This window comes from Paroedura picta, chromosome 6 (genome assembly GCF_049243985.1).
Source record: "Paroedura picta isolate Pp20150507F chromosome 6, Ppicta_v3.0, whole genome shotgun sequence".
NCBI lineage: Eukaryota > Metazoa > Chordata > Lepidosauria > Squamata > Gekkonidae > Paroedura > Paroedura picta.
The window spans coordinates 41,501,682-41,528,005 of NC_135374.1; the positions used below are offsets into that span (position 1 = coordinate 41,501,682).

Below are 26,324 nucleotides of genomic sequence, written 5' to 3' on the forward strand. Positions count from 1 at the left end.
CAATAGGAAGGCGCTTCTCACCTTCCAATTGGGCCCTCACCCGGCCCGGCCCCGCCCACTCTCCACCCCCTTAGCCCTTAACCAATTATTTATACCGCTCCCTGAGCAGTTTAAAGATAGGCATTCTGACAAGAAGGAAGGGGGACTAAAGGGACCACATTCCTGGGGATCAGGTCAGCTCTAGAGTCCATTAAGCCGTAGTCAAGCTGCATTCAGCTAAATGCATTTCCATTTGTTTCATTTTAATGCCACTCTGCATTGCAGCTACTAGAGTAGCTGACTACTACAGTAATTGCAGCCTCAGGTTGCAGCCTCTGAACAATTCTGTTCTCTCCAGCTGTCAATTATTTCATTTTCCTTACTTTGCACCTAGGTACGTAGTTTTGTCCGCCCATTCAGATCTTGCAAAGGGATAGGTAGTGTATTGTAACAAAATAAAGCAGGCGTTCCATCTCATTCCCTTGATTTCTTTCCTTTTCCAGCTTTTCCCCTTTGTTTATTGTCCTTTGTCCTTTCATCTTTTCTTCATTTCTCTACCTTCATTCTAATTTTTTCTTCCTCTCTCTTTATTTTCAGTTTTGGTTTCAACTCCTTCTCATCCCTGTCCTAGTAGCCAACTTAGAATGTACTTAAAAGTAGTATAATAGCAAAACAGAACAGAATTATGAACAGAAAGAGGAGTAAATATTTTCCAATGATATATCCAAGTAGTAAAAGGATGGTCCACCCTCCCCCCCCCCCCCCCCAGACTTTACATGCATAGTAATGTAATGTTAATCTGTTTTTTGGTTGTGCATGTGGAACATAATTTAGAACTTGTTCTCTTCTCTTCCACTTAATTGAATTAAATTACACTTTCAACAGTGTACCTGAGGGATCGCCTCTCTGCTTATACCCCCCCTCCACCAAAGAGCCTTAAGCTCTAGCAATTCCAACTTCTTGGTGATCCCTGGCCCCGGGGAAGCTCATACAGCCTCACCCAGGGCCAGAGCATTCTCCATCCTGGCCCCCACCTAGTGGAACGAACTCCCAGAGGAGATCAGGGCCCTGACGGAACTTGAACAGTTCCACAGGGCCTGCAAAAGTGAGCTCCTCCACCAGCCATTTGGTTGAGGTCGACCTGTACCATCACTTCCCAAGGGCTGAGCCCCCTCCTATGGCACCCACTGCTGTTACACCCAACCCATTGGGCTATCAGTATGAGTTACTTGAATGTTTAATTTTTCTATGGTTCCATGTTGCTTGTTGTTTCACTTCATTCATTATTGTTAATCTAAGTTATCTGTATTGTTTCTGTTCTGTTTTACTGCCCTGAGCCTTTGGGGAGGGCAGTATACAAATATGATAAATTAATAAACATAGATAGTATTATTGTGTTGGTGGGACATCTAATAGCCTCTTATAAAGGATACTTTGCTACAGAAAGCAATATTTATTCCTATTTATTTTGGGATTTATACTTCACCCTGTCCTCGGAAACCCATTAAGCTTTATGTTATACTAGAAATTAAGCCCACTGTAAGAAAAATACAGCGGGAGCTAGTAGGCACTGGGTGGGTGCGGGAGGGGCCCCCCTGGGAGGGAGGGAAGGAAGGAGGGAAGGTAGGCAGGCAGGCGTAGAGAAAGGGAGAGAGAGACAGAGGGAGGGGGAGAGAAAGTGAAAGGGGGAGTAGGGGGGAAGGGTCCGTGGTGCGGATGTGTGGTGGAGCCAGCGGCCGCGCTGCCCGGGCGGCTGGGAAGAGCCTCCCCCCCCCCCAGTTCCAGCCCTTCCCAGCCACCTGGGCAGCGCAGTTACCGGCTCTTCTGTTTAAAAATTTCCAAAGATTGAGAACCCACCACCTCCCGAGTAAGCCTGTTCCATTGAGAAACTGCTTTAACTGTCAGGAACTTCTTCCGGATGTTTAGATGGAATTTCTTTTGAATTAATTTCATCCCTTTTGTTCTGGTCTGTCCCTCTGGGGCAAGAAAGAACTATTCTCCATCCTCGATATGGCACCCTTTTAAATACTTGAAGATGGTTATCAAATCCCCTCTCAGTCGTCTCCTCTCTAGGCTAAACAGACCAAGCTCCCCCAACCTTTCTTCATACGTCTTGGTCTCCAAACCCCTCACCATCTTTGTCGCCCTCCTCTGGACACGTTCTAGTTTGTCAACATCCCTCTTCAATTGGGGTGACCAAAAGTGAACATAGTACTCCAAATGAGGCCGAACCAGAGCAAAGCAGTACCACCACCTCCCATGATCTGGACACAATACTCCGTTTGATACAGCGCAAAATCCCATTTGCCTTTTTAGCCACTGAGTCACACTGCTGACTCATGTTCAATGTATGGTCTACTAAGACTCCTAGATCCTTTTCGCACATGCTACTGCCAAGACAAGTCTCCCCATCTTATATTGGTGTATTTGGTTTTTCCTGTCCATCATTACAATGTGGGAGGATTATGCCATATATATTAAATTCACATTTTATGGAATGCAAGTACATTTGTTTCATTTATACCTTCCCTTTCTCCTCACAGTGGACCCAAAGCAGCTAACATCATTCCCTTCTCCTCTGTTCTCACCTCACAACCCTATGAGCTGCTTAGGCTGAGGTCACCCAGCCATCTTCCAAATGGCACATATGGTGCCAGTGCCAAAATGTTTTTGCTGGCTACATATAATTGTGCTGGATTAATATGACAACAACTGAAACACAGGACAACTAATATCACAGGTGGAATGCTAACAGCTCAATTTGCAGAACAAATTTAGTGTCCAGTGGCACCTTTAACACCAACCAAGTGTTATTCAAGGTACAAGTGGAGATTCAGAGCTGGGTCTTCCAGATACTTAAGGCTTGCTATAGTAAGTGTATGTAATATAGTTAAAAGCTGGAGCACCAAGAAGCACCAGGAGTGCAATACCCTCAGCCCCTTATTCCCTTTTAGAAAAGGAAACAATGAAATGCCATTACACTTACTACAAAAAAAATGTTTTAATGTACAATAAAAATTAAACTGCTAGGCTAATGTATGGCTTTTACTCTTCTCACCTTACTAACAAACTAACTATACTAAATAAGAAGGAACACGGCTCTCCCAAGAATAAAGGAGCTTCTCTAGAAGTCAGCATGGTTATTTGAAAAATCTACAACCAAGAGCCATGAATCAAGGTAAGCTGGACGTGGTCAAACAAGAAATGACAAGACTGAACATCGACATTTTAGGAATCAGTGAACTAAAATGGACAGGAATGGGTGAATTTAATTCAGATGACCATCAGGTATACTACTGTGGACAAGAATCTCGCAGAAGAAATGGAGTAGCCTTCATAATCAATAAGAGAGTAGGAAAAGCAGTCTTGGGATACAATCCCCAAAATGACAGAATGATCTCAGTTCGAATCCAAGGCAAACCATTCAATATCACAGTGATCCAGGTCTATGCCCCAACCACTGCTGCTGAAGAGGATGAAGTTGATCAGTTCTATGAAGCGCTACAACACCTTCTAGAAGCAACGCCAAAAAATGATGTGCTTATCATCATGGGGGATTGGAATGCTAAAGTAGGAAGCCAAAAGATAACCGGGATAACAGGCAAGTTTGGCCTTGGAGTACAAAATGAAGCAGGGCACAGGCTGGTAGAATTTTGTCAAGAGAATACAATGGTCATAGCAAACACTCTTTTCCAACAACCCAAGAGACGACTCTACACATGGACATCACCAGACGGTCAACACAGAAATCAGATTGACTATGTGCTCTGCAGCCAAAGATGGAAAAGTTCTATCCAGTCAATAAAAACAAGACCAGGAGCTGATTGTGGTTCAGATCATGAGCTTCTTGTTGCAAAATTTAGGCTTAAATTGAAGAAAGTAGGGAAAAGCACTAGGCCACTCAGGTATGAACTAAATCATATCCCCGACGAATACACAGTAGAGGTGACAAATAGATTTAAGGAATTAGATCTGATAGACAGAGTGCCTGAAGAACTATGGACTGAGGTTCGCAACATTGTACAAGAGGTAGCAACTAAAACCATCCCAAAGAAAAAGAAATGCAAGAAATCAAAATGGCTGTCTGAGGAAGCTTTACAAATAGCTGAGGAGAGAAGGGAAGTGAAAGGCAAGGGAGAAAGAGAAAGATACACCCAATTGAATGCAGAATTCCAGAGAAAAGCTAGAAGAGATAAGAATGCCTTCTTAAATGAACAGTGCAAACAAATAGAAGAAAACAATAGAATGGGGAGGACCAGAGATCTTTTCAAGAAAATTGGAGATATGAAGAGAACGTTTCATGCAAAGTTGGGTATGATAAGGGACCAAAATGGTAGGGACCTCACAGAAGCAGAAGAGATTAAACAAAGGTGGCAAAATTATACAGAACAACTATACAAGAGCGAGCTTAACATCCCTGATGACCACAGTGGGGTAGTTACTGACCTGGAGCCAGACATCCTGGAATGTGAAGTCAAATGGGCCTTAGGAAGTCTGAGCAACAATAAAGCTAGTGGTGGTGACAGCATTCCAGTTGAACTATTCAAAATCTTAAAAGACGATGCAGTAAAAGTGCTACACTCAATATGCCAGCAAATTTGGAAAACTCAACAATGGCCACAGGATTGGAAAAGGTCAGTTTACATTCCAATCCCAAAGAAGGGCAATGCCAAAGAATGTTCAAACTACCGCACCATTGCACTAATTTCTCATGCTAGCAAAGTTATGCTCAAAATCCTACAAGCTAGGCTCCAGCAATATGTGGACCGAGAACTTCCAGAAGTACAGGCAGGATTTCGAAGAGGCAGAGGAACTAGAGATCAAATTGCCAACATACGCTGGATCATGGAGAAAGTTAGGGAGTACCAGAAGAACGTCTACTTCTGCTTCATTGACTATGCTAAAGCCTTTGATTGTGTGGAGCACAACAAATTGTGGCAAGTTCTTAAAGAGATGGGAATACCAGAGCATCTTATTTGTCTCTTGAGAAATTTATATGCAGGTCAAGAAGCAACAGTCAGAACTGAACATGGAATCACTGACTGGTTCAAAATTGAGAAAGGAGTTCGGCAAGGCTGTATACTGTCGCCTTGCCTATTTAACTTGTATGCAGAGCACATCATGAGAAATGCGGGATTAGAGGAGTCACAAATTGGGATCAAGATTGCAGGGAGAAATATCAACAACCTCAGATATGCAGATGATACCACTCTAATGGCAGAAAGTGAAGAGGAACTAAAGAGCCTGTTGATGCAGGTGAAGGAGGAGAGTGCAAAAGTTGGCTTGAAACTCAACATCAAGAAAACAAAGATCATGGCATCCGGCCCTCTCAATTCATGGCAAATAGATGGGGAAGAAATGGAGATAGTGACAGATTTTATTTTCCTGGGCTCCAAGATCACTGCAGATGGGGACTGCAGCAAAGAGATTAAAAGACGCTTGCTCCTGGGGAGGAAAGCTATGGCAAATCTAGACAGCATCCTAAAAAGCAGAGACATCACCCTGCCAACAAAAGTGCGTTTAGTCAAGGCTATGGTATTCCCAGTTGCAATGTATGGCTGCGAAAGTTGGACCATAAGGAAGGCCGAGCGTCAAAGAATTGAGGCTTTTGAACTCTGGTGCTGGAGAAGACTCTTGCGAGTCCCTTGGACTGCAAGGCGAACAAACCGGTCAGTCCTAGAGGAGATCAACCCTGACTGCTCTTTAGAAGGCCAGATCCTGAAGATGAAACTCAAATACTTTGGCCACCTCATGAGAAGGAAGGACGCCCTGGAGAAGAGCCTAATGCTGGGAGCGATCGAGGGCAAAAGAAGAAGGGGACGACAGAGAATGAGGTGGCTGGATGGAGTCACTGAAGCAGTAGGTGCAAACTTAAATGGACTCCGGGGAATGGTAGAGGACAGGAAGGCCTGGAGGATCATTGTCCATGGGGTCGCGATGGGTCGGACACGACTTCGAACATAACAACAACAACAACCAAGAGGCACCTGTAACCCTACCTGCCAATATACTACTTTTCAAAGAGTAAACCTCAGTAAACAGACAGTGTGATTCAGTTTTCTAGAGGTGTTAAGGAGTTGCTAAACAGTTCGTTTGGATTCCTGTGCGCGCCCACTATCCTTGCCCCTCAAATGGAAGCCTTTATCGGAACTGACGTCTGAGAAAAACGCTCTTCTTTCCACTTCTCTTTGCGGTCGTAGAGTTTCCTTGTGAGTTAAAGAGAACCGACCACGAGGAGTATGTTCCTCTTTACATTCGGCTCCGAAGCGACGCTTCCTAGCGCAGCCCAAAGGAATAACGGGGAACGCGAGCTTCCTTCCTCATGCCCCCTCCCTGCCTACGGAGCTGACGGCCCTTCGGTCTCCAAGGCGACGACGCAGGCGTCGAGGGGCGGGAATGCCGCTTGCTCTTCCAAGGCCTGTCCAAGGGCTCCTCTCTCGCGCTTCCTTCGTGAGTAGATGCCGGGGGGGGGGCTTCCCTTTCCTCCGAGGGGGCGCGGGGGGGCGCGGGAGGGGGCCTGCGGGCAAGGGCTGGGAAAGGCCTACAGAGCGGAACGAGTGTTGGGACGGGGGGGGGGGGGACAATGAGGTTCCAGGCGAGCCTGGACGTGACCCTGCTCAAACGAAGCGCCTCGACTACTAGATGCGCTCGGGGCATGTTTCCTGAGGCCGCCCTGCAAGGGACCACTGGTGCCAACACTTTTTTTGTACTCCCAGGCCAAATCCCTGGTACCCCCCCCCCACACACACACACACACACACACACGCAAATACACACAAACACGCCCCTTTTTCTGGTGTTAGGTCTACTGTAGATTCGAAACACTATATTGCCTACTCTTCTATTTTGGCAGTTGTGCAGCAACCGTATTTTAGTCTGGAAAATATATATATCATTTGTAAAAGCCACTTTGGGTCCTCCTTAGGGAGATAGATAAATGGGTGGAGAAAGAGAAAGAAGCAAGCAATGAAAAATGCCGTGGCCAGGAGCAAGCAGGAGAAAGCTTTTCCAGCCTCCCGAAAATGGAGCATTTTGGTGAAGGGTTGCCAACCCTGGATTAAGAAAGTCCTGGAGATCCGGGGTGGAGCCTGGGAAGGACATAGTCTGGGGAGAGGAAGGAGCTCAGCAGGAATATGATCCCAGCCAGCTCATCTGATGTTATGAATGTCTTAAGGAAGTTAAGTAGTGTTGGCCCTGGTCAGACTCAGCACTGGGATGAGAAACCCCCAAGGAACTCCAGGGTCGCTACTACCCAGAGGCAGGCAAAGGCAAGCCACCTTGGAACATCTCTCACTAGGAAAATGCAGCTGCAGCAGGAAGGGTTGGACTGCTGCCGCCCTACTGCCCTCAAATTCCTCATCACCTCGATACTGCCCCAATTTTTTTCACTGCCCCCAAATTCCTCACTTTAGTTTGTTACTAAAGAAACAGTTAAGCAAAAAACAAATCTTCCTCTGTAGATAAGTGACTGTCTCAAAACAGACATTCTATACATGATGGAGCAGGAATGCCTCTTCTGAGAAAGAATAATAATTTAATCTGTGAATTTTGTAAGTACTTATCCTTATTAACAACTTGAAATCTGTTGTATTAATGGTAGGCATATTTTAACAACTTATTAATAACTTGAAATCTGTTATATTAATGGTAGGCATATTTTAATTAATTAAAAAGCTTTTAATTAACTCATCAAGTGATTAATTGCAGCACTAGGTATCATGTCCATTCTGTATCTCTTATCTCCCTTACCATACTGGGTTTAGCAATCCTTTCGTATTTATATTTTATTCTGTTCCCATAGGTGCTACAAAATGTACTGATTGTTCTTGGATTCCAAAGTGTGATTGGCACAGTACTGGTGTTTGGGGGGATTTTTCCAGTTTTTTTCAGGCATATTGTAAAAAATGAAATAGGATTCAGTAGAGAGCGAGGAAGCCTTAGGAAGAATGCCTTCCCTTTAGTGTTGATGTAAAAGACTAAAATTACATGCCTCAAGTTTAACCATACTTTAATTTACATGGTAATAACAATTTCTGTTGATTTTCTTTCAGCGTTATAGTTGCTAAAAGCACCAGAGTTCTGTATATTTAGCAACCTTATCCAGATGACATTTTTGTGGTCTTTTGGGAAGGTATAGAGCTGACTTCCTTGCACATGGTACTCCTCTAGGGTAACTGGTCAGGGATAGCTGAGAATATGCTTCTTCTACTTTTAGATTAAAAGATAAAATCTGCTGCCCTCATGTCACTGGAAGCAATCACCTAAATCTTTCATCATGGTAAGATGCTATTGCGAAGATGTTATGAAAATTTAACTCCAAAATAAGGCTCCTGGAAGATCAGACAAAATGTTATATAAGATGTCACAAATCAGAACATAAAGTGAAACATGCTTCCCTCTCAAAATATGATCATTTTCAGAGTATCAGAGTTCAGTAACAATTACAGAGTTGTTGGGCCGACTAGGTCTGACAAGTAAACACTAGTATTTGTTACAAGGCGACAACAGAACCCAACCTGTAATTTCTTGGTTGCAACCCTACCATATTTGAGTAGTGGTTTTTACAAGTCTCCATCATAAAATATTAATTCTTCTACATGTTCTGCATGATAATTCTGGGTCCTTTGAGAAGTGAGTGAAAATCCATTTTGGGAGTACTTTGTGAGGATCCTGCAGCTCGACTTGCTTACTTAGACAGCAGAGCGGTTTTTGAAATTGTGACACCATGCATGCATTTTTGATGCAGTTCTTCTATAGGATATCTGAAAGGCAGCTGAAGTGTTGAGTAAAGAGGTTTCTGCCTTAAGTAATGGGGTTGACTAGATGTTCTTAGTGAAGCTTTCTCCACTGCAGCAGGAGAACCTGATTTTCTTAAGAACTTTGTTCAGTGGTTTTCTGTATATCTGACTGAATAATTACAACTGCACCCTGAAACAGTTAATTTGTTGCAAATAATTTCACTAGCCTGATAGCACTGCAAAGTATAATTTGTTGAAGCAAGGACATTGTCCTTTAGACTAAGTTTTAATTTAGCCAATCTACTTTAGCATGAAAGCTGTTGTCAAATAATCAGCTTACTTCCTAGATACTTAGGTTAAGTAGCCCGTTGTGACAGTGTTAGAATCCATTTTCTCTCAAGGATCTTTGTTTGAAATGTCTGATCATGTTTCCGCCTCATGTTTTAAATAGGCATATTCTTCAAAAATATTGGTACTGACTGTGCCATTCAATCCAAATTATGGGATTATTCGACAAACTAGCAGGTTGGCTTGGCTTGAAGAAGAAAGAAGTTCATGTTTTGTGCCTTGGATTGGACAATAGTGGTAAAACTACTATCATCAATAAACTGAAACCATCTAATGTAAGTAGGCACTTTAGCATGTTGACAGATGGGTTATTGTGAATGCTGAAAAACTGATGCTAATGGAAGTTGTTCTTTTATGTGATTGTGCAATGAAGTAATAAGAAATTTCCTTATCAGTTTAGTGTAGAAGAGTATAGAACATCTTACCAAAAAGAGCTTGATTAAAATGCTATGACAATATTGAACCCCAGTATGCCAAGAATTTTCTCAAGATAAAGAAATAGCAGGGATTAAAGATGACTCACTAAACCCTCAGACTTTAATTTGGGGGGATTGTGGAGCAGTGCAGAGCATCTGCTTGGTATGCAGAAGATCCCTGGTTCAATCTCCAGTTTAAAAAAAGATCAGGTAGGAGGTGATGTGAACGACCTCTGCCTTTGAAGAGACACTGCCAGTCATTGTAGACAGCACTGACCTTGATTGACCAATGGGTCTGATTCAGCAAAAGGCAGCTCAGCTGACTTTGAAACAGCATGAGTATTGCTACTGTATTTAGTTTCCATCAGTAGATTTTAGCTAAATTATAAGAAAGGGAACAGATGTATATACTTTTTAATGAAAAGTATGATCCTATATTCTATTTGTCATCCTTTTGCTTTAAATATAGCTGGAGTTTTTGTAAGCAATTAATATTGGGCTCATGGAGTAGACATTACATCAATAATGAAAAGTTCTAAAGAAAATAAGCATCAGTAATCAGAATGCAAAGAAACTGTAAAACAAAAGTAGTGTAGCTGAATGTATAGTGATAGTGCCATCCTAAACAGAGATATGCTCTTCTAAACCGATTGAAAGAGCCTCTTGTGGCGCAGAGTGGTTAGGCAGCAGAAATGCAGTCTGGAAGCTCTACCCATGAGGCTGGGAGTTCAATCCCAGCAGCCGGCTCAAGGTTGACTCAGCCTTCCATCCTTCCGAGGTCGCTAAATAAGTACCCAGCTTGCTGGGGGGTCAACGGTAATGACTGGGGAAGGCACTGGCAAACCACCCCGTATTGAGTCTGCCATGAAAACGCTAGAGAGCGTCACCCCAAGGGTTTGACATGACTTGGTGATTGCACAGGGGATACCTTTATCTTTACCTTTAAACCTATTGAAGTCAATAGGAATAGAAGGATATAACTTTGTTTAGGGCTGCATTGAAAGTGTCTTGTTTATTAGGCATTAATGTAACAAAAAGATTTTACTTGTTTTTACATGTAATGTGTGGAGCTCTGTTTGGTTTATTTTGAATTGCTCTCTCAAAGGATTTCTTCTTTTCTCGGCCACAAAATCAAACATCCTACACCCATTCCGTAGATTAACTAGTAAATGCTCAAGATAATCCTCATTTCCAGATACAGGCTGATTTAATAAAATATGTTTTTTCAATAGAAGAAAATATATTGGATTTGGTCCCCCGTGGTTGAGTGTTTCTTAAATCAGTTTCCAGGGAGCGGTGAATAAAATGTTAAGAATTGCCAGATGCTTTGTACCTGCCCAGTTAGTGGTTATACTTTTCAGTCTACGCATTTTCCAAATGTAGTAATTGCATTAGTTTTCCAAAACAGAACACCCCCCCCCCCAAAAAAATTAAATATTAGTTCACACACATTAACAATACTGCTGTTTCATGTACACCACCACTGTTCAGTACAGTTTACTTCCAACAAAGTGTATTTTGGATTGTAATGTAAATCTCTTAGCCATTACACTACACAAATTTTCAGCAGCTTCATCTAGAAACCACTTTACACATGGCAATTTTTGAATGCAGAAATTACACAGATTATACAGAAATTGTACACTTGACTTTTCCAGGCATGTATCTCAAAGATGTCTTCAAGATTTTTAGTAAAACCACTACCTGAGTGTATGTCTTTAATGATTCATAGATTGACTTCAGTAATAATGGACCGCAAGTATAAGGAAGGTGGAAAACATTATTTAGTATTCACAACATGTGTTGTTGTTTGTTAAATGAAGATGTATCAGAAATCAGAGAATTTTAATATGTCTCAGTACTAATTAAAAAAAACAAACAATACAATGTAGAGTTGCTGAAAACATCTAAAGAATATTGCTTTTGCCAGAAATGGAAGCGTGTTAACAGTGTTACATGACTGGGGAACTGACCTACTTTTTCTTTACTATACAACCCAATGTGCAGTTTTAAAAGGCGCCCTTCAAAGAACAGAGAAATAAATAAAACAAAATACCGTAGTTCAGAAAGGTGATGGTCTCACTGATGTATGACATTTGTTTTTACAAGGTCATACGTAACTTTTGCTCTCATGGGTTCCTATGAATATCCTTCATTAAAGTCTTCATCATTCATAAACGATGGCTCAAATAAACTATATCACAAATTATATGGGCATGAAGTTGCTTGTCAGTATGATGCCAATTGTGTCCTACAAGTATCTGTGACAATCACACAACTGCATAACACAATTACACTTTCAGAAGGAAGAATTGTAATTTCCCAGTAATAACAATATGCAGTTTGGATACAGTCTGAAGAAGCATGATTTCTCTGAAGCAGAATTGCAGCATAAATATAAGATGTTCATATTGTCCAATAATAATGTAGCAAAACTATATGTCATTACAGAGAAAAATGAAGTTCTATTTAAGACTTAATAATAGCAGATGAACTAAACATGTCTGATTGTGGATATAGGTTCTTGATTTCAATAATAATTTCAATAATCAAAGCAAATAAGATTGCAAAATTATTAGTTTGTCAATTAAGAACTTGTGAAAGTGAACTTAAAATAATTACTTTCCCCCTTTGTAAACATTTTGTGTGTGTCATCTACCTTCTGCCAGCTTTATAATTTTATTTTTAATAACACTGTATGTTTAGTAATCTGAGTAAATAACTACAAGTAAGTAAATAGTATTTATTTACTCAGATTACTATCTATATAGTGTTATTAAGTAAATTATTTATTTACTTACTGATCTTCCTGGCCAGCCAGCTAGCTCAAGGCGGTTCACAACAGTTGGATAAAATACAATTCAAAACTTAAACCCTCATCACCCAAAGTACCATAGTATTAAAATTTTCCAGAGATTTGTTTTTAAGATGAATTTTTTTTTGAAGGCTCAGACTCAAGATATCGTGCCCACAATAGGATTCAGTATTGAGAAATTCAAGACATCCAGGTAAGCCATTTTATTTGCCTAGTGCAAATATACATTTTCCCCATTGTTCTACAGACAGGTACCAGACATAAACCTAGGCAGGGATCTAAAGTTTATGGGATTTGCATAAATAAAAATTTTGTAGTCAACATATTTTAAGAAAATAACTTTATCAAAAGAAATGTTAAAATATTTCCTTTTCAAGTGTTTTGGATTATTTCAATCTTTGCTTTAGTGTGATACATGAAATTTAGAACTTTCTTTTAACTAAAAAGCTATTTTTAAAATAAGTTATCAACTTGCATTTCAAGCCAATGGGCGAGTACTCAGAAACAAGCCCACTTACATGTATTTGGGATTGGTTATGTCTTGAGTCCCGTATTTGGGATTACAGCATTGAATTAATTTAAATTGCACTTACGTATTTTACTTTCTTTATAGTTTGTCATTTACTGTGTTCGATATGTCTGGGCAAGGTAGATACAGAAATCTCTGGGAACACTACTACAAGTAAGTAACTTAAAAAACCAACTGTTTGCATTATTGATAGTTTTTGAAAAAAAAGTCATGTGATACTTCATGGTAATTGACAAACATTCTAAGTAGTTTAGACAGCTTTAATGTGAGAGCCAGTGTGGTATAGTGATTAGAGGATCCCAGAGGCTCTAGTTCGATTCCTCTCTATCATGGAAGTTAGCTGGGTGACCTTAGCTAAGGTCAGTCACATATTCTTAGTTTAACCAACCACACAAGGTAGTTGTGAGATTAAATGGGGAAGAGGGAAATGATGTAAGCCAGTTCAGATCCTCATTTGGGAGAGAGGTAGGGTATAAGTGAAATAAATAAAGTGAAGTAAATAGATAATGCAATTATGATGCTTAGAAAAACTAATCTTTAAACCTAAGATTGCACTGAAAAAATGAAAACTTCTCAGTAAATGTCTTGGAGTTATCTGGTATTTACTTTGTGCAGGTATGTATTTTTTAATGAAATCATCAAAATTCTTTAGAAGACTCCACAAGTTTTCTTCCTGTTGTTTCATATAATGACACACAGCACAATTTCAAGGAATGGTGGCACCTAAATGACTACTGGAGAACCGCCAAATGTTGTTCCTGTAGCCAGTTAATTACTGGTTCATGCAAGACCTATGTCTTGGTTTCTTACTTTATAAAAAGTCTCAAGCGTTTTCATTTGGAATTTCTTAATTATTTTTTCTTTCTTTCCTAGCCATGTTAAATATGTGCGTGGCTATGCAGAATTTCTAAATTGCTCTGCCCTTTATTCATTGAGTAATATTTTTGGGTGGTGCACTTCTGGATAAAGGTATCATAAAGTCACAACATTTGGAGAACTTTATAAAAATGTTTGCTTATATTAAACTTTTTAATGGAATTTTAATTACATTTAATAGATATTAAAATTTGAGTGCAGTGGCACCTTTAAGACCAACAAAGATTTATTCAAGCCTTGAGCTTTTGAGTGCATGCACTATTCCTCACAATGTTGGGTAGAGATGGATGGGGCAAGCAACTAGTCTCTTTTAATTATTTATTTTCACAACTAGGAAATTGTCTGCTATTAATTAATAACTTTGACATTTTTATTTCTCCAATGTTTTTTGTGAACTACAATTGAACCCCAAGGACTGATTAGCTTTTTAGCAAAGAATGATCATACTGCATAGTTTCGATGGTATGACACAGTTTACTAATTTACTTTTTCCTTATAACTGTACTCTTATGATCCTTGTTCCACTTTGTATGAGGAAGAGTGCATGCACTCGAAAGCTTACACCCTGAATAAATCTTTGTTGGCCTTAAAGGTGCTCAAATTTTGTTGTGCTACTTCAGACCAACACAGCTACCCACTTGAATCTATCATTATGGATATTAAAATGTACAGATTACAGTAACATCACTCATAAGGCATAATTGATTGGATCCAAATCAGGCCTTGTACAGATGGAAGGCATGACTCCTGGCACAAGTTGGTATCAAAAAGTTTCAGTGACCTCCAGCTTCCTGTGCTACATTCCACATTATTCCCAAGGGTTCCCCCCCAAACTTTCCAGAGCGGCTTTTTGGAGCTGTGGAAGAAGTGGAACTCCATTTGAGGTTTTTGGGATTCTTCTTATATCTGCAGTATAATCAAAGAATTAAAAGCATTTAAATTGCCACTTAACATTGTTTCTAAGGGGGGGAAATGATAAACTTGGACATTGACCTCTTTCCTAAATTTTAATATAACCAATCCTTGATTATTAGAGATGTATTGTTATACTACTTAGTGATAGTGTTAGTCCATTCATTTATTAACATTATAAAAATGTTATTAAAGTACCGGTAATTATAGTTAGGATCTGTTGCGTGTGTCTTAGAAACAGTAAAACAGGCCTGTACCTGAGATGTTCACAAGAGGCCTTACTGTGTATCTCCTCTGATTAAACTGTGAGAACCACTGCTGACTGATCTCATGGTGGGTTTTTGTTTTTGGTGTTGGCCTGACAACATTCTGCTTTCTGTCTTTTGCAAGGTAGAAAATAAAGCTCTTAAGAGGAGTGTTTGAAATGATATTGGGCAGGGGCAATCTGTATAAGCTTGATGCTATTATTTTAGTGTGTGTTCTTTCTTTTTTTGATGCCGCTTCGATTTTTGCATAAAATGAAAGCAGGTACATTTTTGTTGGTATTTTTGGTGAGAGAGGGCATAAGTCAATAGGTTCCCAATTAAGTATATAAACTATATTTTGATTAGCAATAAAGATGGCAATAAAGGTATCAAGTCTTGAGCCTCTTGATTGACTAGTTTAGAACATTGTTTCAGTTTTCTGAAAATATGATATCAAAGTAGACTACAAAATGAAGTACTTTTCAACAAAGTTAATGCTTTCAGAGATTTATTTATTTATATTTATATACCGCCAGAGGCTCAGATTAATGATAATCTTGTAGCTGGACTTCAGTTGAAGATCTTTCAGGAGCTCTGCTCCCATGGCTACAGATTGTAGACTGCTTTGGGCCTAAATATTTTTTAGAATCTTAGAATCATAGAGATGGAAGAGGCATACAGGTCATCTAATCCAGATCCCTGCTCAGTGCAGGATCAGCCTAAAGCATCCTTGATAAGTATCTGTCCAGTTGCCGCTTGAAGGCTGCCAGTGTGGGGAGCTCTCCTTCTCCAGTATTTATTGTTAGGTAAACCCTCTCCTCAAATACAGCACCACTCCACCTCCTCTTCAAACTTAAAAAAAAAAAAAACTCGTATTCACCCACTACTGCATTCCAGTCATGGAAATCATTCCACAAAGTTTCTATAATACTTTGTAATCATATATCTCTGTCTGCATGAGAAGCTCAAGCTCTTCCTTTTTATTGTCCATGCTTCGGGTGTTAGGCACCTGAAGCCTCTTCCTCTTGGTTCTATATAAGCCATCTTTCCTAGATAGGCCATCTTCACATATACCTCCCCCTATTCCAGCCATGATAGTTGTAACAGAGAGACCTACCTGTGCTCTGTAATTATTTTCAGTGTGATGTGATATTTTTTATATTATTTATACATTATCACAATAATTCAGATTTATAAGCCAACCGTTAAGATGGCCTTGCTTGTTGTTGTTTTTGTTAGGTGCGAAGTCATCCCTTTCTTCTTTTGCTCTCAATTGCTCCCAGCATTAGGCTCTTCTCCAGGGAGTCCTCCCTTCTCATGAGGTGGCCAAAGTATTTGAGCGTCATCTTCAGGATCTGGCTTTCTAAGGAGCAGTCAGGACTGATCTCCTCTAGGATTGACCGGTTTGTTCACCTTGCAGTCCAAGGCCTTACTAGGAGGACAATATAAAAATTAAATAAATACATTATAACGGATTTGCTGTTGTTAATAAGGTTTCCTAATTTGGGAGGGAAGAATGAACTACTTAAAAATCCTTGCATTCCACATTCTAATTTTCCTTCTCTGGTTTTAGCAACGCAGTTGGTGTCTTTAGAAGTCTGGGAAAAATTATTATTAATTCTGTTAAAGCCATGGGTATAGAAGAACATGACCCTGGAAGTGATTAAAGTCTTTATTAGGGACCCCCCCCCCAAAGCATGGTACAGAAAGAGCAAGAAGTGAACAGAACCCCTTTCCAAAATGCCCAACATATACATACACATCACACAATAGAAACTAACACTAAAATGCATTTGCAAAATGTGAACTACCAGGATTTAAGTAGAAGGTGCTTGCTGGATGCTACTGCGTGGCTGAAATAGGAGCTTTAAAAAAACCACTTGGCTGTTACCCCCTGCTCATCACAAGTGATATTCCGAGTTAGAAAAGTGCAGTTTTTTTATTATAGCTGCAGAATAAATTCACCTGAGGAAAAAGAATGGTGTGTAAAGCAGACACAGAATCTGAAGTCAAGATTAAAGACTTACTGCTCTAAAAATCTGCAAAAAAATGTGCATTTTTTTGCTGTGAGAGATACGGCTATCCATGGATTCAGTATGGAGAAGTTAGTCCAGAACATGTATCTGTCACACTCATGCATCTGTCTTACTCTTAACTGTCTTCCTTGTGATGTAAGTCCAACAAGTTCTATGTGCATGCACACTTTTTCAGATAGCTTCAAGAAGTGTGAATGAGCACAAAAGCTTATACCAAGAATTACACTTCAATGGTCTTAAAGGTGCCATAGGACTCAAACTACCTACTGACTCTTTGATGTTATTCGGAATTTAGCAAGTTGATTACTATTTCTTTGAGGGTGTACATAAGGAACTTATGGAAGAAATGAATATAACTGTTTTTCCCTCCTACAGTTGTATAGTTGGTTGGTCAGAAGAGCCCTGTTTGACAACCCTATAAATACTTTAAATTTGAAAGAAACCTGAATTGCAGAAAGAGGCATTTATTTTGTTGAAGTATAGAAGGAATTGGAGGCCTCTAGCTAGTACAGTAACACAGTGAAGTAGGATTCTGATTATTTGTTGTTCAACATTTTAGAGAACCTATAATTTCCTTCTTTCTATATTGCACAGAGAAGGCCAGGCTATTATTTTTGTCATTGATAGCAGTGACAAACTCAGAATGGTTGTAGCCAAAGAAGAACTTGACACCCTTCTGAATCATCCAGGTGAGGAGATTCTTTATCTTTTATTGAACTTACTTCTTATCTTTGGCATAAAAATAACTATTTTGTAGTAATTCTGCCTTTAAACACTATTACCTTTTAAAGTAGATGGGAGCTAGAAATAAAGACGTGGTGTCTCCCTATACTATCACAATACTTTTCTGCAGATTGGAGTACCATTGTGTGCTATTAATTCATAGTACTGATCACCATAAGTACTGGAACAAATTTCAGTCAAGTAAAAAGTAAATTGAGCATGCATAAATTTAGAGTAGAGCCTCTTGTGGTGCAGAGTGGTAAGGCAGCAGACATGCAGTCTGAAAGCTCTACCCATGAGGCTGGGAGTTCAACCCCAGCAGCCGGCTCAAGGTTGATTCAGCCTTCCATCCTTCCAAGGTCGGTAAAATGAGTACCCAGCTTGCTGGGGGGTAAACGGTAATGACTGGGGAAGGCACTGGCAAACCACCCCGTATTGAGTCTACCATGGAAACGCTAGAGGGCGTCACCCCAAGGGTCAGACATGACCCAGTGCTTGCACAGGGGATACCTTTACCTTTTTAAATTTAGAGTTTTTCAAAACTCTAAATCTGTCAATTTATTGTACTATACATTTTGCCTTATGGTCTCTACTAATTGATTTTACATGCAGTCAGAAACTAGTTGTTAGTTTGATAAATAGCTTGTTGCTCCAGCTTTGGCACTGTGAACTATTATGTATAGAAAAGCTAGGATAGCAGTGTTTGGTATACTTTAAACCTGTTGCCCTGTGGCTTGGTATCCTGAGGAGATAACTGTGGAGCAGAGTTCATACAAATTTTATGAGGACTGCTTGTTTAAGGCAGATTTATCGTTCTTTCTGTTCAAGTTCAAATTCCTTTACATCATTTTACAGTAGGGAATTATCAAATTTTGATTTATAAAATAAAAAAGTATTACTTCAGGAGCAATCTTATAAAAAACATGATGAAAATGTTTCAATAAATGAAATCAGAAAGAAATTGAGAACATTCCCGTAAGAACTGCTTTTTTTACAATTTACAGATGACTAGCCAGGACCATAGTCTTAAAATGTTAGGCCTTTACTAAAATGTGTTTTAGTGAAAAATATTATATAGCTGTATATACTCGCATATAAGCCGACCCGCATATAAGCCGAGGCACCTACAGTACAGACTACTAAAAGGTGTACTTTTACCAAGGGAGCCGCGAAATACATTGTTCTTGCATAGATAACCACTATTGGTTCACTGATCTGAGTACACATGATATACCTTGATATTAAGATTTGATTTATCTGAGTAGCAGACAGCACTTATATCTTGTTGTGGTATTTCTGTGAACACATGAATCAGTACTGTCTGCTAACACTGGCAGCGGCTTTCCAGGGTCTCAGATGGAGATCTTGCACATCATGTCCTTCCTGATCTTTTTAACTGGAGGTTCCAGGGATGGAACCTAGGAATTTCTGCATAGCAAAGCAAATGCTATACCACTGAGCCACATTGCCTCCACTGTGAATAGTAGTTGACAAAGAAAAAGGTGTAACAGTGTCATCTCAAGCCCATTGAATAACTCTTGCTAGGATTCTGATTTATCTTCATATTTTAAAGTTTAACCCATATCCCCAACATGAATTATGGGAATGGTTTTGGGAATACACATAGTGAGACTGAAGGCAGGACTAGTTCCCATGCAACTCATTACCACTCGCTTGCTGTCTTAAGTTCATTTTGAAAGGGGGTTCATTATTCACAGCCAAATATGTATTAAATTTCCCAGATTTACATTCATTTCTGTGCAAGGTGAAGGAGAAAGGCAGAAACAACCAGGTGACTAGGGATTAGGCTCCACTTTGATCCCATTGCATGGACAGATGGCATGAGAAAAATGACTTCCAAACAACTGCATAGTGCAGAAGTAGCAAGAGGCATACCTTTTTCAGATGCTGCATTAAAGTGGCAACAAAATGGCCTCAGTATAAATTCTCTTATTGCTAGTTTTGCATATGTTCCATGATGCAGTTTGTTTGTTTCCCTTAGTATCATAACTCTTCTGATGTTAGAAAATATATATCATGGTTGCCAACTGGTACTGAATGTTTTTTGACTGCATAGAATGTTTATGAGATAGATGTCTTATTTCCACTCATTTATATGTAGGACCAATATTACCTTCTATAGTAATCGCAAATCCCTATTCCTATACAAAATTTGAATTTCATATTTTAATGGTTTTTATCAACTTTTCATTTGTGTGTATTGGAAGATCTGCAGCAAGCAGCTTTGCTTTTATTTGAACAGTGTAAGGTACTTTCATTATAAACAGTTTGCACCACAGTCTTAAATGCATGCATGAGTTTAGGAGGGTTACTTTGAGAGCTCTACTGAAATATGCACCTGAGGCTTCATTACCCAAGTGTGCATCTTGGTAGAATGCAGCCTTCAGAAGATGACAGCGACAGGTGAGCAACGTATGTATCACTTTTCCTCCTCAAAATTTGTTGCACAAAAATGGTGATGGGAATAACAAAGAGTTGCTCTTGTTTTTTCCTCCTTAGATATTAAACATCGGCGAATACCAATTTTGTTTTTTGCAAACAAGATGGATCTTAGAGATGCTGTGTCTTCAGTAAAAGTCTCTCAGTTGTTATCCTTAGAGAATATCAAAGACAAGCCATGGCATATCTGGTAAAGTTGTACAGCTTTATGTTGTTATCTCATAGATATGAAATGTTTGAATTTACTAACTGCAGTATTACTCTGTTTTGAAAAGGTAAATATAACTGGATCCATTTGTAATCAGACTTTTTATTGAATTGAGAAATATCTGTTGTAGGAAGTTTGCTAATGCTGATGCTGAAATTGCCTACATTTGCAAAGCTATGTCCTGACAGTAATTTTTCATTCAAGACTGGGATTTAAATTTTCATGTTGGGGCTGTGCTTTTTTAAAAGAATAAACTAATCAAAAACTTATTTTTACTAGTTTATAGTAACAATAGAAACATATCAGTTGAAATTAATAGTATCATCCATTCCGTTATTGCTGAGGGAAAGTGAAAAAATTGATCTCATTTCAAAAATGTATTTGTAATAATAAACCTCAGCTGTGTTTCCATACAGAACTCATAAAGTTGGATCCAAAGGTGCTGTGGCAGGAAGTGACAGCACAGAAATATTTTTCAGATGATTGTAAACAGAAGCATACCTGCACTCTGGAACTGTTACCAGTTGCTCTTCTTCACCAAAGGGAGTCTGCAGAAACTGGGCCGGGCAGGCCTATGCCACTCTGTTGCCTCCACCACCACCACCACCACCACCACCACCACCTCCATGCCAGAATCAGGGCCAGAGCAGGCCCATGCTGCTCCATTGCCCCCATTCCCTTCTCACTCAATCCAGGCCCATCACTGGCCATTGTGGGAGTGGGTTGACATGACCATATAGGGTCATATCACCCATTTTTTAAAATTTAAAAATATATTTAAAATTTATTAACTCCCACCCTTTGGGACCATTGCAAAAACTCAGGGTCTCATGAAAGCAATTATAAAAGGACATGTGGGAGACCCAGGGGAAGCGATACTTCTTCCCCCTTGTAGTCCCTGTAACTTCTCTTCTCTTGCTGCTTCCTTCCTGCCATTTCGCCAGCCTTTCTAACTTCCTTTCTCTGCACTTTCCCCTCCAGTCTTTTCTTCCTTCGTTCCTTCTTCCCCCTTACAGCTTCTTTCCTTTTGCTGTTTTTCCCCCTATTTCCTCCCCTTCTGCTCCATTTTTCTTTTCTCCTCTCCTTCCCTCTAGCTTTGCTTCTTTCTTCCTCATCCTTTTTTTTTGGATCAAGACTGTCCACTCCTGCTCCCCCTACTACCTGCAGCAGAGATTTTGGATTACCTAGGGAAAATGGCTAATGAGATCTTGTGTGGTAATCCTGTGAAAATTCTACTTTTTAAACGTTTTTAAATTACCTCCTTTTAAAGATTTTGTTTTCTGAAAACTTGGGGATTCCTTTGGCTTTGTAGGGTGGATATAAACTACTGTCCAAAATATTTGTACTATTTTTCTTTAATATTATTTTATATGAAAGATAAACTATGACTGTACAAAGATTACAAATCCATAAAAATTCTAAGTGTGAAAATCAGAAACAACCTCTGTTCTCCCTCCCTAAAAACGTTGTTTCAGTCACATAGTCACTGTTCTTTAAAAGAACTAAAAGTTCTCATTTATCCAGGATGAAAAAAGTGGTTGAAATGACTTTTAAAAACCCTGATTAGTACAGGAAACAAAGTAATGAAAGGGTGAGAGAAATAGGGGGAGCTGGCAAAGTGGGCAGATAGAGAAAAGTAAACCGAGAAATACTAAAAGCAAGTACCAAGGAAAAAAGGGGAAACTGCAGTTGTTCTGCCCACTCTCTTCTCTGTCCACTGAGGTAGCCTTTGTTTATTATTCAGTTTCCTCTCATATTCCCACCATTTTGTGAACATCTCATTTTCTTAATGCTTTTTAGAGATCATTCTGTCACCAGAACCAAGACAGCAGGAACCAAGGTTCCCAACCCTTGTCTCACTATATTTTCTACTTTTGTTTGTTCATTTTGTAGGGGGCAAAGAAACTCAGCACAGTAACATGATATCACTCAGGGCGGAGGGGGGGTTGGTAAAAGAGGATGTGCAGGAAGGCTTCTTTGTGTGGGAACAATCATTCTTCTCTCACATAGATTTCTAATATGAGTGTATCCTTGTTGTCTCTACTGTTTGGAAAACTGAACTTTGGTAACTGTTGAAAATATTATCTTCTCTGTGTTTTATATATATGCTTTTAAACTGTAGTTTACATTCTTTTTAGTGCTAGTGATGCTCTTAAAGGAGAAGGATTGCAAGAAGGTGTAGACTGGCTTCAGGGTATGTTCAACACATTTTACCTTAGCTACTTCTCTTTTCATTAATCTCTTTTAAAAATAATCTTTTTTATCATTTTGTTTTGCCTTATTTCTACCTATTTCTGCTATCAGATCAAATTACACAGTGAGTATCCATGTCAAATATAACATTTGAACTCTTTTTGCTTGTGCTTTATTGCTACAACAAGCATAGCTAATTTAAATTACTTTAAATTTACTTTAAATCAATTATTTTGTCTCTCCTGCCTCCTCCCTCTAGAGGTAGGGGTAGAGGGGGGGGGGGTTCTGCCATGTTGTTGGGTTGTTGGTCCACTGTATTTGTATTTTTGTCCATTTTAATAGGGTTTTAATGGGGGTTTTAACTGGACATCTGTAACCCACCACTAGCCTACTTGGGAGTGGCGGGTAATAAATTAAATAATAATAATAAATATTCACATTTTCTTTAATTTATACTTTTTATACCCTGCCTTTCTTTCTAATGGGGACTCACAGCAGTTTACATTGTTTTCCTCTCCTCTGGTTTACTCTCACAACTGCCCTGAGAGATAGGTTAGTCTAAGAATATGCGACTAGCCTAAGGTAATTCAGTAAGATTCCTTTGCAAAGTAGGAATTCAAACCTGTGTCTCCCAGACCCTAGTCCAACATTCTCATTGCTGCAACACACTTGCTCTTGATAATTAGGTTTTCTCTTAGATTAATCTCATGTAGATTAATTTAAATTAATTTACAGATAATAGTACTCCACCTAAAACATACATATTCATTCAAGCACACTTTTAGAAGTAGCAGAGAAGTGTGGAGCAGAAGACAATATTTATTTAAGTAAACCATTGCAAGTACTTAACCTTGCAAATATGCACACTTCTTCCATATTATCTCATTTGGTATTAGATATTACTAATGGAGAAAGGCTTTATTAGTGTACACCAGAAGACTGTTGCAAATGGCATTGTCTGGTCACTACAACCAAAACATTTATAATTGTACAAATTGTAAATGAGCACTGGTTTAATTAGAAATAGAATATAAACAAAAAATAATATTTGTTTTTTGGAACTTGTGACAGGGTCCTGTACAAGTCTAAAAATAATGTGTGCCATCTACAATAGTTGTTATTTTAAAACTTTGGCATCACAGTAGTATTTTATCTAAAAGATACCACAAGATGTCAGCAGAGACTCAACTATGAGATATCAAAAGCAGGTGCTACTATGATAGTAGGGTGAAGGGCATACTCAAGATAGACAGAACAGCAATTGACAAATTGTTCAGAATTACCTTCAGAAAATCTGTAGCTATAAATCTAGTATGAGTAAGCACCATATATGAAAGTAAGGCAAAAAGTATTGCTGTTAGCATTCCAGTTCATAGATGCATGGGTTTATTCCAAACAAAACATGTTTAAATGTGTCTGTGTGATCAGTGGATGGCTACACACAAGTTCCCTCAATAATACACTTGTCTTAGTGTCATGTGTCTTCAAAAAAATTTAAAGTTACACTGGTGAGAAAAAGGACAGAAAAGTTGTGCTGAGAATTTTTTCCCCATCATGACAATGTATCTGCTCATTCTTTGAGTGTAATAAGGGCTGTACTTTGAGAATTTGGTTGGGAAACCTTGCCCCAGACACCCTACAGCCCTGATCTTTCGCTTTCAGATTTCTTTTTGTCCCTAAAATTCAAAGAACATTTAAAAGGAACATGCTTTGAGTCCTTCAAGGATGCCAAAACTACCGTTTTAGGCCCTGCCTTTTTCCCTAATGGGGACTTACAGCAGCTTACCACCATTTGGGCGTGGGGTAAATTGAAGAGCTAAGAATTTTGGGGGGAAGATGGAAACATCTCCTTCAGATTGAGGATATATTGAGAAATAATAGCTTCAGATTTTGATATTTTTATTTAATAAACGTTTCTATGATTTTGTAGCAATAAAAGCCAATTTTTTACTTACCTTCATGTGTACGTCAGTGTTTTCCTTTTGACTGTTCCTCCCTTATCTTTGTTTTTTTAATTCTTGGTCAGCTTATAAAGCATATTTGGGTTTGGCATCTGAAGGAAATAAAGTCATGCACATGCAACAATGAAAGTGGTTCTTCACAAATTTCTTGACTTGTAAATTTCCAAACTGCTTTTAAAGCACAGTTTATTTCGTATTTTGAGCAGAAGAGTCTTTTTCAGTGAATCAACCACCAAGGAAAATGTTGAGGAATTCTGGGTGAAAAACTGTCACTAATTTTTATTTATTTAGAACATTTCTATCCTGTCTCTCCAAGGAACCTGCCTATGGAACATAAAACACCATATAATTACTAATACTTGCCATTCAAACACAACAAATACTAAGTAATGTTGTTAGAGAAAACATATTAACCATAGTTTGCCAATACAGACATCATCTTAATAACTTCGGTAAAAACCAGGAAGTAGAGGATGGAAACTTCAAGGGGCAAAAAAAGCAGCATGTGAACTCGCATGGTTTGGCATGAAGACTGAACATTCTTACCCATTTTGGCACAGATATAAACCCATGCAACTTTCAACTTGGTTGTTTGTTACTGTTCAGAAGCTTTAACTATATCAAAGTCTTTGGACGAAATAACATATAGCACAGTATTTTAATGTGAGTTTTGTTTATTTTATCTAGATCAAATTCAGGCAGTGAAGACATGAGAAGCCAATAAGCTCCGAAAATATAGTAAAAGACCATTTGTGGATGGCAAGCCATGAAGATAAAGACTTTTTAAAGGTCTGTTTACAAGCAGTACACTTTATCTGTTCCTTCTTTTTGGCTTTAAAAATAAGCCAAACTTAAAAGAGAAAGTCACATATGGACATTTACGAAACCAGCCAAGAATTTCAGGATATTTAGACAGATCATTAAAATCATTGTATACTTTGTGGTGTTTTGGAGTTGGTGACCAAAAAGAGACCTCAATAATTTAATTTTCTACAAGCTCTATATATAGTGTCTTCATTAGTGTATATTGAAACGTACTTTTACCAGAATGTAAGTTATATTTTGCACAGAAACCAGCTTATACCAATTAATTTTTTCATAGTAACTTTTAAGATATACCGCCTACATGCAAATTGTGTTTTTATCAGCTATTGTGGATATTTATGAATAAGCTTCTGATTGTATGTGGTAAATTGTATTGCATCCTGTAACAGCTGAAACAATATTTTGATAAATAAAATACAGTACATGACTGACTTACTGGGTTGTGTGTGTGTTAAAACTAGAGGTAAAGTGGCATGTAGGCGATACAGCAGTCTAAACAGTCCCACATGTAGTTGAACTCTTTAGATGCTATTTTTAGTAGATTGATTCATTCATATTCTGTTCATATATTGTACAAGTACAGAATCTGAACTTCTCCAGTTCTAAATATACTTAGAGTAGATCAAGGAATTTTATTTAGCACTGTGTAATGACAAACATAAAATGATGTTGTTTGAAATGGTCTAATGAACAAAACTTGAGTCAAGTGGCACCTTATGACTAACAAAGTGTTATTCAAGGTATAAGCTTTTGTATGCATGCACCCTTTTTCAGATACAATGAAACAAGACATCCTTAATATATAGATAGAGAGTGGGAGGGGGTAGTTGACAAGGACTAGGACAGTTCTGCAGGGCCTGCAAAAAGGAGCTCTTCTGCCAGGCATTTGGTTGAGACCAGGCATAACCAACAGCGACTGAAGGGCCCCTGCTCCCCCCCTCCCTCCCAGAACTTCACCAGAGCGCTCTGGACCTGTTGCACTGTTGCACTGTTTGTACTATTATATTGTTATATGTTATACTGCTACAGAAATCATTATTAATATTATTGTATGGTTATT

General features: G+C 38.9%; 1 protein-coding gene across 2 annotated transcripts; it reads left to right on the plus strand.

Moving 5' to 3' along the window:
• Positions 1–6,286: 6,286 nt before the first annotated feature.
• ARL6 (ARF like GTPase 6) lies at positions 6,287–25,695 on the plus strand. Of its 2 annotated transcripts, XM_077342231.1 has the most exons (9): positions 6,302–6,429; positions 7,440–7,529; positions 9,169–9,340; positions 12,428–12,489; positions 12,910–12,978; positions 17,489–17,583; positions 20,138–20,267; positions 22,424–22,479; positions 25,127–25,695. In XM_077342231.1, exons 3-9 carry the CDS (start codon positions 9,218–9,220, stop codon positions 25,150–25,152), a joined length of 561 nt encoding a protein of 186 aa, XP_077198346.1. In that variant the 5' UTR covers positions 6,302–6,429; positions 7,440–7,529; positions 9,169–9,217; the 3' UTR covers positions 25,153–25,695. The 2 variants fall into 2 exon arrangements, with proteins under 2 accessions (XP_077198345.1, XP_077198346.1); XM_077342230.1 differs by lacking the exon at positions 7,440–7,529 and having other exon boundaries at positions 6,287–6,429.
• Positions 25,696–26,324: the final 629 nt, after the last annotated feature.